This window comes from Anser anser, assembly GCF_964211835.1.
Source record: "Anser anser genome assembly, chromosome: 8".
NCBI lineage: Eukaryota > Metazoa > Chordata > Aves > Anseriformes > Anatidae > Anser > Anser anser.
In genome coordinates this window covers 1473099-1491562 of record NC_139728.1, presented here as the reverse complement: position 1 = coordinate 1491562, position 18464 = coordinate 1473099, and the positions used below count along the sequence as shown (strand labels likewise).

The following is an 18464-nucleotide window of genomic DNA, read 5'->3' as shown; positions in this document are numbered from 1 at the left end:
TTGATATCTTTAAAAAGGCTTCTCCAATTTGAGAGACAAATATATATACATATATTGCTTTTCCTTTTAAGTATTTTAGAAGGAAATTTTTCAAGGATTTGTGGTCTAGCAGTGTTTTTTGAAGGCCCTTGCATTTATCCTCTATTAATCATACTGCTTCAAGTCAATTCCCTAAGACACTTAATCTTTTGGCAGATAGAAACTCATTTTGAAAGTCTACTAATGATCAATTAAAGCTTTAACTATCTCTATACAGAAGGTTTATGGGGTTGTGGTCTTCAGAAGCTGAAGGCAAGAGCAGCAGCATGTAAGAAAAACTGCTAAAATGTGATGTAGTTACCACAGAATTGGCAAAACACTAGAAAACAAAAATCATGACTTAGTCCTTGATTTTCTTTTTACTAACTACACTGAAAACAAATGTGACAGTTTCTATTTTCTAATACAGGTTACGGTCCAAACTGCAATGTCACAGAGGAAACAGTGTATTATTTTAAATTTTTCAATGAGGCCTAAAAACAGTACCAATGCTTCCAATACTTTGATATTATCCTTCGAAAATTGAATTAATTCAGAGTCCAGTCATAAACATATGTATGCATGCTGCAAAGATGCAGTCATGTCTTGTGAGTAGCCCTGAACAGAATCAGCGGGACTGTTCAGGAGGGTAAATAACATGTCCTTTCACATGTGTTCAAGGCCACACATCTAGGTTTGGAGTCAAGACTAGTACTCTACCCACAAGTTTCTGCACAATTTGGCACACAAGTATTAAGACTAAATAGAAGCAACTGTCACATTCATAAAAGAATTTCAGATTCTTTCTCTAGGAGCTTGACAAGCCATTTTTTCTTGAAGATGCACATAAAAGTGATTCATCATCTAACACAAATAGGAAAGGATGCTTTTTACAAAATGACGTATCTAGTATGACCATAGATTCTTACTGACAATGCCAAAAGAATCAATGCTTACTTGACTCACTGCATATAGATCTTTGCCTGTAATTTACCTTGAACAAAGTTAAGACAGTGTAATAAATAGAATGTGTTTTCTTTCACTGAGAGTAAAAATGCATGCTGAAGTTGCCTGCTAAGTTTGTTTAAAAGTAGTCAGGTTCTGAACTTCTCTTTCAGCCTAACTGCGATTGGGAGCTTGACAGTGCTCGAAAATGCCCTGAAAGGGCCTGATCAGGATACTTCACCTTTTTTTTCATCATTTTTCATATTTTTTTTCATCAATGCTACATATCTTTCTAAACATAAGAGGGATATAGATATATGTATTTTTACTTGCACGCACACACGCACATGCACATTACCTTTCAGCAACCCTAGATAATAGTTTTACAGTTAAACCATCCCCCTGAAGGGTAAAAATTTAGTTTAAATCACTGTTTTCTAAGTTTTATATTTGAATTCCAATCACACTGACACCTATCTTAGAAATAGTGAATTGACAACATCATGCAAAGTAACCCAAACCTAAAAGGGAAAAATTGCATGTTTATTTCATTAAGTCTTAGAAAAGTCTTGTAGAAAGTATTTAATTTATATTCCAATGATTATTAAAAAAAAAAAAAAAAAACTTGAATTCCTGTCTTCTGAAGTTAGATGGACTGAGGATGAAAATAATTGTCATATGCTCTTATTCTGAAATCTGCTGGTTTGGTTGGCTATTACTTGAATTACTTTTTTTTTTTCTGTCTTCTCGTAAGTGTATGAGCAGTACATATTCAAAGATGTGTTGTAACAAACTATAAAAATTCACATGTAATACATAAAAGAGCTTATATTAATAATTCTTAAAGCTAGAAATATATACCGAATACCAACATTAAGAAAAGTATATTTATTTGATTCTCCTTTTTGTTTGAATGACAAAGAACTGCATTTTATTAATAGTTGAATGAATTCCAGAACAGAACAAATTCACAGAACAGAACAATTTTGAATCTAGGAAATGGGGAACATAAGATAGTAAACTCATGAAGTGGCATGAGATATCTTTTATCAGATTTAGCAGCAATTACAGTCTTTGTAACACACTTAATGTCAAGCTTCCAAAATCAACAGTACAGGTTAGTTTGAAGCTTCTGAAGCACTCCCTCTATTGTTGTACCTTTTCCATATTTATTTGTGAGAAATACAGAATCAGAATTCCATATATATTGTTACCAAATGCATACATAAAACAAACAAACAATCAAAAAAAATCAAAAAGCTGTGGCCCTCAGTCTTTTCTGTTAGAACTGAGAGGAACATCTCTTTTATCAGATACAATGCTTCATACAAGCTCACACACTCCTCGTATCTAGTATATATATTGCCTACTCAGATTGAAGGTTACTTTTTTTTTTCTCCAAACTATTTTTGATTTATATATATATGGTTAACTGAAAAAGAGGGAAAAGGAATGTGAAAAAGTGGAAAGGGATAAGAATGAGGGTTAATTTTTTTTAGTATTTTTGACTTCTGGTTAAGATTTATTTCTACCTTGCAAGACAGTTGCCTCTGAAGTAAGAGCCATTTGTCTTTGCTGGTACTACAAAGTATGGTGGCTTCCCTGAATAATTTTCCTAAATGGGAAGAGCTACTTTACTGAAGTACGAAGGTGTTTTCCTGTCAGGAGGGAAAAAAAAAAAAAAAGGCCTCTCTTGTCAGTTAAAAATAGCTACTTTCAGAAAATTATTGTACAGTTGATTCCCAGTTAAAAGTTTTGAAGTTTCATGAAGAAACTCTGACTTGAGAAGCTACAACATAATACTTGGTTATTCCTTCTATTCCCAAATGTTTTGCAGGGAGGTCTCATTCTCAACAGTAGGGTATGCTGAAAGGGAGGAATAAAGCTATTACACCGGAAGACTAAAAAAATGTTAGTTTCCCTTATTAAGCACAAACATCACTCAAACATTTAAGCCCCACAGCATTAACATGCATAAGTCTTAGAAAGCATTCAAATCACTCTTATTTCTTGGCACTTCGGATATTCTTTTAGCCAAATTATCTACACATCTGTAATATGCCTCACTATAATCACCATGCAGAAACATGACTACACAGTCATACACCGTTGTGCGACTCTGTATTATATATATAAAAACCACCATTCTGTAGTTGATGAAATTGAGATGCAAAATCCAGATGCAATACATGAAACATTCTTTAAATACAGCTTGTCTTGAACAAATTACAAGACATAATAAAGACAAAAATACTTAAGCATACTAAAATAATACAATTTTCTTACATCAGAAAACAAACCCTTTAAATACTCACATAAATATCCATTAAAGATCAACCCTATCTCCTTTTAGATTGTTTTAAAAGCAACTGATATACTAATTTCCTGCCTCTAAATCACCTGTTCTTCTGTTCAAGATAAATTGCAAATTAAAGCATGAGTATATTCTCCATGTTTTCAACTTAACATACCTTTAAAAATACTCATACTGTATTTCCTTTAACAGACTAGATCTGACTGAAATTTTCTGAGAAAACGCGTTTGAACAGGTAAAGTGCTCATGTAAAAACAATTATGTGGTTTTCTATAGTTAATAAACTATGCAGTTTGTAACAGACCAAATCTTTTATGCTTTAGCATCTGAGTATGTAAATAGTGTAACTATGTGAAACCATTCATGAAATTTCCAGTTTTCACTATTTTTCAAGTAATCCTCAAAACTCCAGTCAGAAGAACCAGAAACCTAATGTATTTGGCGCAGCACTGGAGGCATGAAATTAAAGAAAGAAAGCTTACACAGTATCTGTGACAAAAAAAAACAAACAAATCCCAACTCTTAAGAAAATTAAGATACATGTTTTTGCTACTGTAACTTTATTATTTAATTCAATATGTATCATAGACCACTGGTGTACTTAACAAGGCATTTCCCCATACCCCTGTCACCCATCACATCCCCCCCAAAGAACAGTGGTGATGATGAAAATCACAGTTGCAGTCAACTTCTATTTCAAGTCCTACTGTCCACTTATCCGCAGTCTAAGAAGACAGTGGTTTCCTTTTCGATTACATGCAACAGGAGTAGTGTAGTAGTTATGATGTCCACCTCCACCAAGCTACCTTCATTCTGTCCCATACAGCTGAGAGAGAATCAAATGCAGGCCGAACATCCAGGATAGTAAACTGGTAGTTTTTATCTACTGCTCCACCATCATAGTAATCAATAACATATCGCACTTCTTTTCCACATCGGTCAACAATCCAATCATGTCTGTCAAAGGGAAGTTCATATCTGGAAGACAGATAATAGTGCAGACAGTTTAATGGGTAGATAGTAGTATGAAACTGGGAAAGGGAGTGGAAGTTGTATTTAAGAGAATTTATTTATCCAGATGCTGGTATAAGATCCCCCACTACTACATAAATCTTCTGGTAATTATAACTTGCAATTTTATTTGCATGACATCTTTAACTTACTTCTACACTATGTTTTCAGACATGTCTCTCTACTCTCCCACCTCACCAGAAGTCCTACTTTCATGCCCACATACCCCATCCATGAACGTATTCTGGCTCTTGGTGAGTACTCCTTCGCTTTGCCTCCAAACCGCATCAGTGATGGTCCACACGGGCATTCCCTACAAACCCAATTAGAACAGAGAAAATGGTTTTTACCTTTAAAAAACAAGGTCTTATTTTAAGTGTTTAAACCACGACAGTAATTTATTTTAGTAAAAGAAAAATGGAATAGGAGAAATAGCAACAGTAAAAAATTAATTAGTGATCTAAGCCAGCTATTTTTTTAAGGTTTGAAAAGTCCCCCGGTTTTTGACAGCATTTAGTGATAAAGTACTTTTGATATGCTCCACACAACTGTTCTAACTCATCAACAGAGTAGTTATCCACAAATCTAATCCACAAATTTAATGGATTAGAGAATAGAAAATGATTAAAGAACAAAAAAACATAATCCAAACCACTCTGGAACAAAGGTCATAGAATTTCAGAAAACAATTTCTACATACATCACATTTAATTAGTCTGTGTCTTCTAGGAACAGGGACTATACTGACCTAGAAAGTGATGTAGTTTAAAAGTGACCAGTATAAAACAACATTTACATTCCTCATGTTCTTCATAACAAAGAGGGAAACTAAGTAGTCCCCAAATAAACATATGCAGTAAGAAGCTTTACTTCTCCAAATCCACATTATATACACACCACCAAAAGGCTGATCAGTTTTGTCACCATAATTGTTTAGTTCTAGTCAAGCTCTTCTGAATAATCTTCCTAACCGGCAATAAAAATGGGGGATCCTACAAGATCGTGATTTTTTAAATGTATCAGCACCAGAATATATTCACAAAAACTAGAAAGACATCCTACTTCCAAAGAGTACAAAAGCATGAGCTAAACCAAAGGACTTGCTTTTCATTTCATATGTACGTACACTGCATGAAGAGCTTCCCACTTCAAAATCTCCTTCCAAGCTTGCTCATTATTTTGATTGTGAATTTTAATGATGTTAGTCATGTCTTCACTTGTTATGTCATCATCTTTCCACCTCCACCTAAAAATAAGAATTTGAAAACAATTTACAACTGAGTAATTCCTCCACTTTCCTCATTTTATCTGATGGGCTTTTGAATCAAGAGATTTAAGGGTTTATGCAAAGACAGCGCTAGAACGGTAACTGCTCGCTCATCTGCTTAAGCATCTTGAGAACAACTTCATTTTCTGTGTAAATGCACAGTTGTCAATGTTATCATCACAGAGATACACAAACTGTAGTCAATAGATTAAGTTAACAGCTTTTCTGGATCAGAAAGTTATCAGAATGTAAAAACAATGCAATGATCCGTTAGATCTTGCCTACACTGAAGTTTTGTATAAACAGAAAACATCTACCAGTCAATTTTTATTTTCAATTTTTTAGCAATTTTACATAGTCAAAATAAAAGTTCTTGGATTCATAGAACTTTTCCTGTCAGTTTATAGGATTAGCCTGAAACCAAATGCATTTGAAAGCAGGCAGTCATACAAGGTTTTTTCCAAACCTATGCATGACTTCTAAGAACATTTTCTGACAGTGGCAGTTGCCTGACATTCTCTACCGTCTTGCAGATCACTGAAGAGGGTGTGGTCTTTGAGACCAGCTCACCCTTTATTTTAAAGCTGTTTATAGAAATGATTATTTTTAGAAATTCAATTGTTTGCTGCTTGGAATACGCTGCCACAAACTCTTAAATATTATTAATGAATAACAACTAATGATACTGTTTCATAAATCTCAGGATTACAGGCTCACACAGATTTCATCTGGTAATTCTGTGTATTTACCCTTTTCTTAGCATGGCATTCCAAAACATTTGCTCTGAAGGATAGACCCATTTCTTGTCAGAATGTGCTCTAGGAATGGAAGATTCTTCTCTAACAGTTGACAATGGAAATGGTTGACCTGGGGATGGCAGCTGATTAGGAGGAGGCATCTAGAAAACAAGGAGAATCATCTGAACAGGAACAACAATGAACTAGAAAAAGGGTGGTTTTTTTTAAGTGTTTGAGAAAAAAATAAGCATAATTAATCAGCTGCTACAAAGATCAAGAAGTTCAGCCTTTATAAGTCCACTGAAGTTACTTCTCTTTTTTTTGCAGAACTCTTTGCACAATTGTGTCAGCTGAAGACTAAAGGACACCATTTGTCTAAACATCTTTCAAATCAGCAGTGCTTTTTTGTAAATCAGAGGAAATCTCTGAGAGACCTAAATCAGAACTTATGCATACCACTATTACACAGAACCTGGAAACCACTAATGTAATATAAAAACCATGCATGCAACTAACAAATAGAAATATGCGGCATAAAATACTTACAAACTGGAAAAACACCTTTTATCAAACAGACATAACTTTGAAGAAGAGAATGTTAAATAAGATCTAACATGTTTTTATCAAATATTTGGATATACAATCAGAAAAAGCAAATTAAAAATGAAAAAATAACATTAATTGCCAGTTTCCATCTTCACAGCAACACTTTTTACATTTTTGGGATAATATTTCAGGAGAAACAAGACTGAAGAAAACATGTGAACTAAGTGAAAGTTACCATATTGCTAGGATCTATGTCATCATTCCCTTGAGATGCACCAGACTTCACCGGACATGCTACGTATTCATACGCTCTTTCTTGATGTGCAGGAACATTATTTGTGTTCTCAGTCCTATGCTCAGGAGTCTTCATGTGCATTGGACAACCTGAAAGACAGGAAAAAAACAGTTTATGCTTTGCTACAAAATGAAGTCTCTAACATGACAGGACACGGGAAACAGTTCATTGAACACTAATGTAAATATTAAACTGGTATTTCAGTTTTTCTTTTGACCTTTATTACAGTTCCCAACTTTTCCTATTTTAAAACCCAACACCATGTTAAGATCTAAGCTTCTTACACAGTCCTTGAAAGCTTATATCCTGCTCCATGCTGGTCCCTACACTGAGCTGTTTGTAGCCAGAATTTCCATGGCAACGTTAACACAACGCGTGTTCATTTTGTCAACAAACAGCTGATTTCTCCTTATACTGACATTTATCTTATCTCACCCTTCTGCTGCCCTTTCCCAGACGCATGTTCTCCAGCGACAACCACCTGCTCCCAGCAACCATCCACAGTGACCTGGGCATTTTCCTGGTGGGTCTGCCCCCTCTGAAGCATGGCAAGCAGGAGCAATCCACAGGTTCTACAGCAGGCACCTCTTCTGGTGAACACCTGACCTCTTTTTATGAATGGTTACTTGCAAACTACTTGCAAGGTAGGGGAAAAACTCAAGTTTTTGTTGTAGAGTCATCTTCCTTTCTGAGAAATATTTGTCAGTGTTCAGTGTAAGGAGTTAGTTTCACTTAAGCTTCAGGCACAATTACCGCTCTTTTTCTCCTGGTGCATAGGGCACTCCGCAGGTGGCGACGCTGCCTGATGCTGCTTGGGCGGGTCAGTGGGTGGCTGGCCTGCAGCAGCTGGGGACGATGCAGACAAACCCATGGCCTCTGCACACCAGGCCTTTCTAGAGCAATTTTCTGAAAAAAAACAAAAAGCAAACATCAGTAGAACAAAACCCCAATGATTACTTACTACAGTACAAATACAGGTATATCGCTGCACCGCAGATTACTTACAAAACGTCCAAAAAAAAAAAACACAACGATTTAAGCAACAGCCTAACTGTAAGCCCGCAGCCTCCAGCAGGGCTCACAGCGAAGTAACTCCCGTAGGGCAGAGGGGGGCTCCGTCTCCTCGCGGGCGATACCCGGCTCTGCAGCCCGGTGCCCCCCGCGCACCCCTGTGCCCGGTACCACGCCGCGCCCGCCCGCGGGCAAGGTCAGGCCCGCCCCCGTCGCCGACCGGCCCCGCACGGCGGCCTGCGCCCGCCCTCCGCTCCCGCTGCCCGCCGCCGCGCGGCCCCGAGCGCCGCCGCTGCCTTGCCTCAGCCCGGCCCGGCCCTGCCGGTGCCCCCGCGGCAGCGCTCCCCGCGCGGGCCTGCCAACAGCGCGGCGCCGCCGGCCCGCTCCGCGCCTGCGCCCGGCTGAGGGCCGCCGCCCGCCCGCTGCGAGGCCCCGCGGGCCGGGCCGGGCCGCGCCGCCTGAGCGGGGCCGCTCCCTGCCAGCGCCGCTCCCCGGCCCCGCTCCCACCCCAGCGCCCGCGGCGGGAGCAGCGGCCGGCGGCGAGCCGGGGGAAGAGGCGGGCTGTGCCTCGCACCTACACCGCCGTCGGTCCCGAGACAGGCGGTTCCGAGGGCACCCTCTACGTCTGAGGGCTTAACGTTCCGTTGCTAAGGCCGCGAAAGTTCTTCCAAGTGTCTGAAGTAACGCAGAAATAGCTTTTATGCATTCTTCTCAAAGTTGAGTGCTTTTAAGAAAGCGTTCACATACCAGCTCTCAAAACAGGATCTTCCTTATTAAATAGGTCATTGCCACAGGCTGCGAGCACCACACGAGTATGAAGCTCTGTCAGATACTAGTCCTTTCACTCATTTTTGTGCTTTTGTAGTCTACTGTCAGAGGAAGTTGTTTCTAGTCTGCCTTTCTGCACATAGGAATTCACTAGCACAGCATAGTGAGAGCCTGGAGTTAGAAAAGTGGCACTATGTCTGTAACTGAGTTTCTATATGCCTTCAAAAACATTTTTTACCTCTGATGTTATCTGAGTTTTGGATTTGCTGAAACCTCTCAGTAACAGCTGTGTAAACAGCACTGAACTAGATTTCGGTCTTCCCGTGCTGCACTTCACAAGGCAGCTGAATAAGAGCCTCTTGTAGACTAAGTGACATCTTTGCTCCCAAACATTTCAGGTTAGTGGCAGGAGGACTCTACCATAAAGCACATTTCTCCACGGACTCTCCACTTCTCTCGAAGTACAGTGTGTTGTTGACATCAGTAAGTTGCTGTCTCCCCAGTTTCCACCATCACACTCAACCAGGATCACAACCTCCGTGAAGCATACACTCTAAGTATATTACACTGTGGACTCAACTTCAGAAAAGCAGAGCAAAACCAGAATACACTCACAACAGAAGTGCACCATCTAAAAAATTAGATACCCACAGTGAAATTTAAGACAATAAAATAATAAACTAATTCAGAAGTATCACACCAATACAAGTACTGAAAACAAAAGAAAGCTTTCAGCAAGAACACAAAAGACTGAAGAAAAAAAAAAACACACACGAGGGAGAAAATGAAGAGCAGCTATGCCCCAAAACATTACATAGAAGTGGATACACAATACACTTTCTGTATCTTAGGAGAGGTTTCTCAGACTTCAGGCAAGATTTGTTGAATTTTTCAAGTTAAGAATGTCTCAGAAAAAGGCATTCCTTGTTCCCAGCCACGTTCAGTCCTTCCTTTCTACCATTCAGTGGTAAAAGCCATCCGGTGCCAAACTAAAGCCTCCCACCAAGCCCCCATTGTCTGTTCTCAAAACAGTTGGAAACCTGACCTATATAGCATCTGACCCCAAATAAGGTTTCCAGATATTCCCAGCCTGAGTCACTTCAAGACAGATCGACTAGTTAATGAGTAATTTTCTACACTAACAGTGCAAAATTAGTACTCTAAGAATATAATTTACAAATGGCACAAAATTCCCCTTAGAATATGAGGGGGGAAAAAAGAGTAAAAGTCACTGCACTGCTTTGTATCTTCTTCTAGTAACTTAACCACTGCGTAACACAACAGAAAGCTTAGAGAAACACAAGCAATTCTTGTGTTTGGAAGTCAATGGCTAAGATATAAAACAGCAACTTCCTCTGAACATGCTAAGAGGAAGCTCCAAGCTTTACTATGCAATTAATGGTTCATAGGCACACATAAAATCTAGAACTGCCATATTAAGGAGCTTAATTGCCTGTATTAGTATTTGGGAAAGGACTGTGCAATGCATCACACCTATAATACACAGATGACAGTAGCTCTTTATCCCAACAGCCTGCAGAAAAGTGTTTGGTTTATGTCCTGAAACGTGGTACTACAGTACAGTACAATACAATTATACTACCTGATACAAACGTAAGTTTTTCCTCAATACGCAGCATAATTTCAAGTTACATTCCTGGCCCCAGTGAGGTCCTACACAGAATTTCACTCTTCAGAAGTCCAGCCAGTCTGGCTCAGAGCTCATACTCACTCCCCACATTCTTCTAAAGAAATGAAGACGCAGCACACAGTTTCACGATACCCTAACGAGCCAGCTGCTTCTGAACTGAACCCAAGGTAAATTGTCCTTTTATGATCCATTTATTACTATAGGTACATAAACTACTACCATAGTAAGAAAGAAAAAAAATCACAAAATAAGAAACTGTTTCTTTCGTTTATTATGAAGTACCAATACCTTGCATACAACATGCAATTTATTGCTCATTGACATTATTGCATATATCAAAGGAAAAAAAAACAGCCGATTTAACTTCATGCGAGCTCCTAAATTGTTCAAACAAAATAAAGTGCTCTACAATATCACTGAAATGCAAACAAAATTCAGAACTTTTATAGTAAAAAGTAAATTCAAACCCATAATATTTAATCATTCACTTTACTACAACTGATTACATTTATAATCAACCTTCAGAATTATTATATTGCATTTTTAAAGTTTTTGTGCAGCGATAAGGATTGCTACTACAATCAGGCCACATTACTATTTTAATTTAATAATGTGATCCTAATATTTTGTGACAGTATTAGTCTTTACTGCAAACCAGATTGTCATGACTTTCCAGAAATGAGTCCAGCAGAATTTTCACTCTTCATCCTTGCTCTGTGTATAAATTATCTATACCATATTTATCAAATTTCTTTTTAGACACAAGATTATATAAACATTTTTGAAGTACAGACTCCATTACTCATGCTTAAATGATAACTCATTTGTTCCCAACAGATTGTAATTTGTTTTTGTATCAGTTTTACTGTGCTTACACGTTAAATTATTCTCCATATATAGGTATCCATATATATTAAAGAAAACACTGTCTGGTACAAGCATGCTAGAAACCAACCCAGAATATTTGGATGTATGCATATTAAGTGTATAAAATATATATCAGAGCTCATGATTAGCCCTTGTCCTCCTTCCCCCTACCATATGATGGATTTCTCTTGTGAATCTGGAATAGTGTTATAACAACAAAAAAAAAAACAATATATTTTGCATTGCATTCAAAATGTTATGCTCTGTATTAGAGTTTAATATTAATATGTTGCTTTCAATCTAGCAAAAATTTTTAAATACCAAAATTTAACAACTTAGAAGACAATTTACATGCAACATGTTCCACTTGGGTGCAGATCCTCATACACTTAAATATTTATAGCCTCATAAAAGCATGTCCCGTCCACAAGACAAGTACAATTTTTGACATCCCACGCTTAGATTAAAAATAAAGATACACTACAGAATACTTTATTTGCTTTTATATTTTCAATGACTAAGGAGTTATAAATAGCACACTGAATCATTATATGGTTGATACCAAGGCATGCTGAACTCTTCATAAATCACTCCCTTAAAGACATTTCCTTTACAACAAGATTAAAAATTTACGTACATTGTTATCATCAGATGCCCTCTCAGTGCAGGACACTACATGATGAAACTGATCTCAGAACTAATTTTGACAAAGTATTTCTTATACCAAAACAATACAAGTTATTCTTTATAGCTACCTTCCATTCTTTACTGAGCTATAAAGTGCTTGGTTATTATAAATAGAGTAAGAATGCCAAACGAGGTAGCTAGTAGAGATTTGTAATGGATAAGAAAACTTATCAAGTGTTACCATCTAAAGGTACTATTTGATGCTTAATCCCAGAGCTCTAAACATCCCAAGCAGCACATCTGTCTTTCTCTCTCCCATAAAAAGACCTTTCATCAAGTTGCTTTCAGAAAATCGTATGATCTTCACCTGTCCAACAGATTTCACCCGGGTTTGGATGAATGTTAAAGTTTGTAAATATTGATCGTTATTTCCATTTGACTGGTGCCAGATCTCGGCAATGAAGTACTGTTTTTTCTCCAGCTGTCAGATACATTCCGTGTATAGAGACACTCTACAGAAACTCTGCCTTGTGAAGTTCCTTGTAACCGGTTAGCGAAATTGTACAGGAGGCTATTAAAAATATGAAAGAGGGCTGCACACACTTGTTGAAATCTTCTACATTTGCATTCATCATCTGACAATTCTAGTCCCTTTCTACATGCTTTATTGATGGCTTTCCCCAGCAGTGAACAGTGCAACAGATCCTAAGCTGGAGTAATTTTCAAGCAGCCCTTTATTTTCCTCTGAATGGCTCAGCAGAAGCATTACAAAACAATTTAACAAACTTCTCTATTAAATGATCTTTCACAGAAAGCTTGTATGTACATATACACACACGAGTCCATGAAGTCCTCTTCATACAGCAATCAACAATTTATAAGCTATTTTATACAGCTCAAAAATAAATTTTAAAGTTTCATTTTGCTCTGTGTACAGAGATATAGAAACACCTAACCCTTTCTGCTACTTATCGTTCTACCATTGTCTCAGCAACAGCAGCAGGAAGACATCTGGATTCCTGCACTGTGCGTTCTCAGTCTCCTCTGCCTCTCCTCTCTAAACTTGCTTGAACACATTTGCTCACTTGTGTGAGCTTTTACTTATAGGTTCACATTAATTTTACAGTATGACTAATCCTCTGCCATAATTTTTAATGTAAAGATGGAAATAATTCTCTTCCAGACACCAATTAATTTGATTTTTAATAAACTTTAATACAAAATTTGGAATTGTTAAGAATTTATATAAAAGTCAGCTCCTCTCATTTTTCCTGCTCATAGAATATTTTTCATTATTCAACAGATTCTGTTTTTTAAGCAATTAGGTTATGAAAGCATTGAGCTCACCCAAAATAGCATGTATTTATAGAGGTAGAGTAGGCTTCAGAGATGGAATTCGCATCACTGAAGTATGCGTACAGATACCCATTAAGCATCCCTGTAGTGTAAGGCTCTCAACTTCATTGAAATCCACTGGAACACTCACCACGAAGATGAGTATTTGTAGTACATTTCCACTCTGCAAGTTCTGCTTCCACAAATCAATTATAAAAGCAAAACCTGACCTATCATTCCCCTATAGTAGTTCTGAAAATGGTATTTATTCATCTTTTGATGAAAAGTAAAGCCATAAAAAGGGGGAACATATTCCTACACGTAGCCTTACTGGTACAAACAGACTCTCCCGTGGTCACCGTGCTCATTTAATGTCACCTGGTACTGAAGAAGATTAAAAAAAAAAAAGAAAAGAAAAACAGGATTTTTGAACATTTTACAAGATTAATTCCTTCCATTCAATATGTCCATGGCAAAGACCCCTGGTGACATACTAAGGGTCTGCTTTGCAACATAAATGTTAAAATAGAAGTTTTAAGCCACTAATAAAGTAATATTACATTCTAAAGATAGTGTTTATTACAATGCTACTAATCATGCACTTAGTTTTTTGCATAAAAAAGCAGAGAGACAAGTTTGCAACATTAAATGTTGTCAATATTTTAACAGTTTTTAACTAAGAAAGTGCAATTGAAAAATGGGTGCCAAGGCTATCTAATTTTCTGTATTATAAGCTTTTAACAGCAGGCAGCAGTGCCCTATGCTAATGTATTCATTACAGCACAATTTTGCAAACTGTTTACTACAATCCCCACAACAAAAGCAATAGTATTTAATATTGTTTTCCATTAGAAAGGTGCCTTCTGACACACAGTAGATGCATCAGAACATAATCATAATTCATTAAAATATCGAAATAGAAAATCGAAACCAAAAGTACTGCAAAATATTGTTTTAATTACACTAATTGTGTGCAGCATTCCAAAACACTGCATGTTCTAAGATAATTATCCCACTACCCTTCCATTCTGGATTGTTGCCCAATGTGCATTATGCAGGGCAGTTGTTTTTTTCGTTGTTGTTGTTTGTTTCCCAATCTAGTTTTAGCACAATCTTCTTATAGCTTGACTTTTTCCTATGATACACAAATCTAACTAGAAGTGAAGAAAACTGACCATTTCAATTAATGTTCTACACTGAAAACAAAAAACAAGATACTGAAATATTAAAGATGAATGCAAAGAAAAGATGAATTTGAAAAGTTTTCATGAGTTATCATCATAAGAGCTGCTTCAGCTCATCTTCCTTATCAATATTTTTCATCCTACCTCCAGAATGAAAAAAGGATACTTCTACCTTCAAACATATTCTCCAAGATGTTTGAATTTTGTTAATTTGAAATTTATTTTAGAAAGGAACAAACTATTAAAAACAATGCCCTGATCTAGTGACTCTAACAGCACATGAAAAGGTATTCCATTTATGCCTTTAAATCATAAAGGTAATACAAACAGAATGTTTGTACGTATCCTAGGTTTTGCATTAGATACACCAAAACCACTATTTTAAAAGATACCATGTTCTGCAAATGAACATAAAGGGAGTCCGCTTCTTTCAGCAAAATGGGTCACAGAATCAGTTCACAAAGACTACAAATTTATTGGTACCCAGATAAGGTTTTGCATTAGTTCATTAAAAAAAAAAAAAAAAAGGCAGCTAAATAAATTAATTGCTAGCTTTCCCAAGGCATAAGCAGATTTTTGTTGACAGGTTTGTGAAGTATTATTAAAAACAGAACCCCCAAAATAGAGTTATTGGCAATCCTTGACATCTCCCTCAAGACAACAGTATTGGAAACAGTATGGGAAAATGCCCAGTGGGGGGAAAAAAAAAAAAAAAAAACCACAGGCAGAAAAAAGCAAGTATTATGCTACCCCAAACAATACTCCCTGACATCATTGTCACTGGGAACTAAACTCAGCACAGCTGCCTTGGTTATAAGGCACGACATCCCACAGATTCCTGGGGGGGGGGGGGTACCACAACTCTGCTTCTCACCCAAAAGCATCATAGCATTGGTGCACTGACACCTTGGTCTGCAGAGGTAAGAGCTAACTATTTCACACAACTTTGTTGAAGGGAACAGGAGCAAAGGAAAACAAAATATCCTATGCATGGTAAATACCTTCTATCTTTGTTTAAACATAAGTTGCTTACACGGTCTGCTACAATAGTTGGTATGTGCACTAAAGTACTGAGTGAAAATGCATACTTCTGGCACACCTTACCAGATGATATAATAAATAAACTGATGTTCAAAAGTAGTAATAATAATTTTTAAAAAAGGAAACAAATCTAAGTTAATCAGTCACAGTTCAGATACGATTCAAATAAGCAAAACAAAACCAAAACTATACATAAATACAGTTCTAAATCATTTTTGAAAAATCCACTAATATTATAATTTAGATTCTGGAGCATTCCTAGATGGTAAGATTTTTCTCCAATGTCCTCCAAGCCTTTAGGTTTGCAGGAGAACAGAGTGAGTATCTATGACAAATACATAGTTCTGAAAAACGTGCCTACAGATGTGAACTATCATTGTACAGAATTATGTTACAGCTTTAAAGAAGTTTGGCACAGTTAATTCAAGAATATTTTTTAGTCAACAGCTCAGATGTGATTAGCAAGGAAAGCATGACAAAAAAAATCAGCAATCACATCAGATGGGTCACTTCTGTGATATAAGTCATACTGTACATTACATGGCACATATACAGAAGAATTTTATCTCTTTACAATTAAACTTCACATCCCAAAAGTCAATGGTTAAAAATACTCTCAGCAGAGTTGCAGTGTTTCTCAAAGGCAGCAGCAGCAAAGGAAAAAGCACTCCGGTAAGAATTATGCTGTTTCCAAACAACATTTCCTATATTAACTTACGAAATAATTTCCATGACTGATTTAGTAGATGTAGTCTAAAACAGCAAAAGTGAATCCTTTCCATAAAAAATCAGAGAATTTTAACCATTGTTAAGGTATCTTGTATAGTCTTATAATACAGCATTTTACATAAAATTATTTCATAAATTTCCCAAAATGGTTTGCATTCATACAAGGCAGAACAAAAAGCAGTAAAAGACTTCACAGAATCAAAGCTAGATTTTGTTTTCCTTGCAAAAATTAAAAAGTTTTCAAGAATGAAATCTTGATTGTTATGCCTAGAAGAAAACATAGAAACGTGCCAGGAAAATTGCACCATATCAGAGTTTGGGGCGTTTCTGTTTTTTAAAAAAAGAGAGACGTCAATATTCACTAGTTTTATAAAACATTAATCTGAGAAACCTGAGTGAAACACTTCAAACACACTGGTGGACAACAACCAAGTAACCAGTCTGCTCCTTCCTCATGTCAGTAGTTTGTTAAGTGCTCAGAACACATGTAGCATTCATTTCTGTGAACTTTTGCTTCCATTCCTCACTGGGTAAGATCCTTAAAGCGTGGCCTTGGGTGCACAGGCAGTGTGGCTAGGGAAAGATAAGATCAGTACAGAGGTAATACCTTGTTTCCTTAACAGGAGCTTTTCATGGCAGAAATGTGCACTGGTTCAGTGAACCCAGATTATTTTCATAGCAGAAATTTCATTTTATGCATATGATCTCTAGTCAGATTTTCCGTTTTTGTGAGTTTTAGCTTCCTCCTGTCCAACAAGACAAATAACTTTGTAGCATCCTTTTGTAATTTTGACCATCCACATCAAGTTCATAATATCCAAGACAACACTTGAGATAATCCAGGCGCTCTGGGCTGCAAACCCTAATCTCTGGAAACCCTCAGATCCAAATGAAGAAATTACCCGGCTGTAATACATAGGTATGACGGCAATCCTCACCATGAAGAATACAACTGTCATCAGCACACCATTGATGATGTTGGCCTTTGAAGATTTGGGATATCCCAGTACTTCAAAAAACCACCTGCAAAAGAAGTGTACACACAGATGCCAGGCAGACTTAAAGCCATTTCAGCAAAAATGATTTTTATTTATTTAATTAATCATGTATTTTTAATTGCTTCTAGCTTGTATTTCTAAGTTATTGTTTGCAAATCGCACCTGTAGCAAGGTGGGGATCAGGCTCTTCTCCCATGCACCTAATGATAAGATGAGGGGAAATGGCCTGAAGTTGTGCCAGGGGAGGTTTAGATTGGATATTAGGAGAAATTTCTTTAATGAAATGGTTGTGTGGCATTAGAACAGGCTGCCCAGGGAAGTGGTTGAGTCACCATCCCTGGAGGTCTTCAAGAAATGCGTAAGTGTAAAATTTAGAAGCATGGTTTAGTGGTGGACTTGTCAGTACTAGGTTAAAGGAGGTGATGACCTTAGAGGTCTCTTCCAACATGAATGATTTTATGAAATTCTTCTGCTTGGCTGCATTTTTTTCCCTAGTTGAGAACTGCACGATATTGAGAACATTACAGCAATAACATGTAGAAAATTCTGATTCAAACTGTAAACCAGTTCACAAGCAGTATGCATTTCAACGACTACCGTGTTATTACACTATAATGCAAATTTATTTTTAAAATGATAAATACAAACTTATTACTTGTTACTATAATTTGCACCAATAGGCCACTAGTGATATTTTAAAAGGTTTTTAAAATCTACAGCGATGTGCCAATATAGGTAACTGTTGGAGAAAAGGGTAACTGGACATCTGCTTAGTGATTTCCCCCCCCTAGCAAATTCAAAAAGATAGAAGTCAGTAAATCACAGTGATCATGAACATTTTACCCATCCCAGTTCACAATTAATTACATAAATGCTGACACTAACATAAAAAGATCTGAATGTTTGGCATGGAGACAACCTCCAATTAGATAACCCTAACAACACAGACAGAAAATACAAGGAAAATACTTCAGCTCTGGGATCAGAATATCATTTGATATGTTAATATTGGGTCTTTTTTGGTAACACTAAGAATGCAAACAAAAAACATAATGTAAATCATTATCCACAACTTGCTGTCTTATGGATCTGGTTCTCTTCAAATTCAAAGAAAAAAAAA

At 36.9% G+C, this 18464-nt stretch overlaps 2 protein-coding genes across 11 annotated transcripts in view; both read right to left on the bottom strand.

The window, feature by feature from the left end:
- Positions 1 to 1836: 1836 nt before the first annotated feature.
- Positions 1837 to 8599, bottom strand: HCCS (holocytochrome c synthase). Of its 3 annotated transcripts, none has more exons than XM_083847537.1 (7): positions 8446 to 8599; positions 7887 to 8039; positions 7074 to 7222; positions 6305 to 6453; positions 5415 to 5534; positions 4515 to 4601; positions 1837 to 4255 (listed from the first exon to the last, which is right to left on the bottom strand). In XM_083847537.1, exons 2-7 carry the CDS (start codon positions 8002 to 8004, stop codon positions 4057 to 4059), a joined length of 822 nt encoding a protein of 273 aa, XP_083703663.1. In that variant the 5' UTR covers positions 8005 to 8039; positions 8446 to 8599; the 3' UTR covers positions 1837 to 4056. The 3 variants fall into 3 exon arrangements, with proteins under 3 accessions (XP_083703663.1, XP_083703664.1, XP_083703665.1); XM_083847538.1 differs by lacking the exon at positions 8446 to 8599 and adding an exon at positions 8139 to 8320; XM_083847539.1 differs by lacking the exon at positions 8446 to 8599 and having other exon boundaries at positions 7569 to 8039.
- Positions 8600 to 10811: 2212 nt separating this feature from the next.
- Positions 10812 to 18464, bottom strand: part of LOC310903724 (TLC domain-containing protein 4-B-like) — a 43123-nt gene continuing 35470 nt past the window's right edge. For all 8 annotated transcript variants that reach the window (XM_083847548.1, XM_083847541.1, XM_083847543.1 and 5 more), the window contains one exon: positions 10812 to 17369. In XM_083847548.1, the coding sequence (XP_083703674.1) occupies positions 17054 to 17369 (316 nt within the window). In that variant the 3' untranslated portion in view covers positions 10812 to 17053. The remainder of the gene's footprint in view (positions 17370 to 18464) is intronic.

Bases quoted from the DNA above. Each gene is read 5' to 3' on its own strand.
- HCCS (XM_083847537.1), bottom strand. From the start codon at position 8,004: ATGGGTTTGTCTGCATCGTCCCCAGCTGCTGCAGGCCAGCCACCCACT. The intron at 6,454-7,073 runs GTAACTTTCACT...CTTGTTTTCTAG, and splicing joins ACATAGATCCTAGCAATATG to ATGCCTCCTCCTAATCAGCT. The intron at 4,256-4,514 runs GTATGTGGGCAT...TCTGTCTTCCAG, and splicing joins AGAATACGTTCATGGATGGG to ATATGAACTTCCCTTTGACA.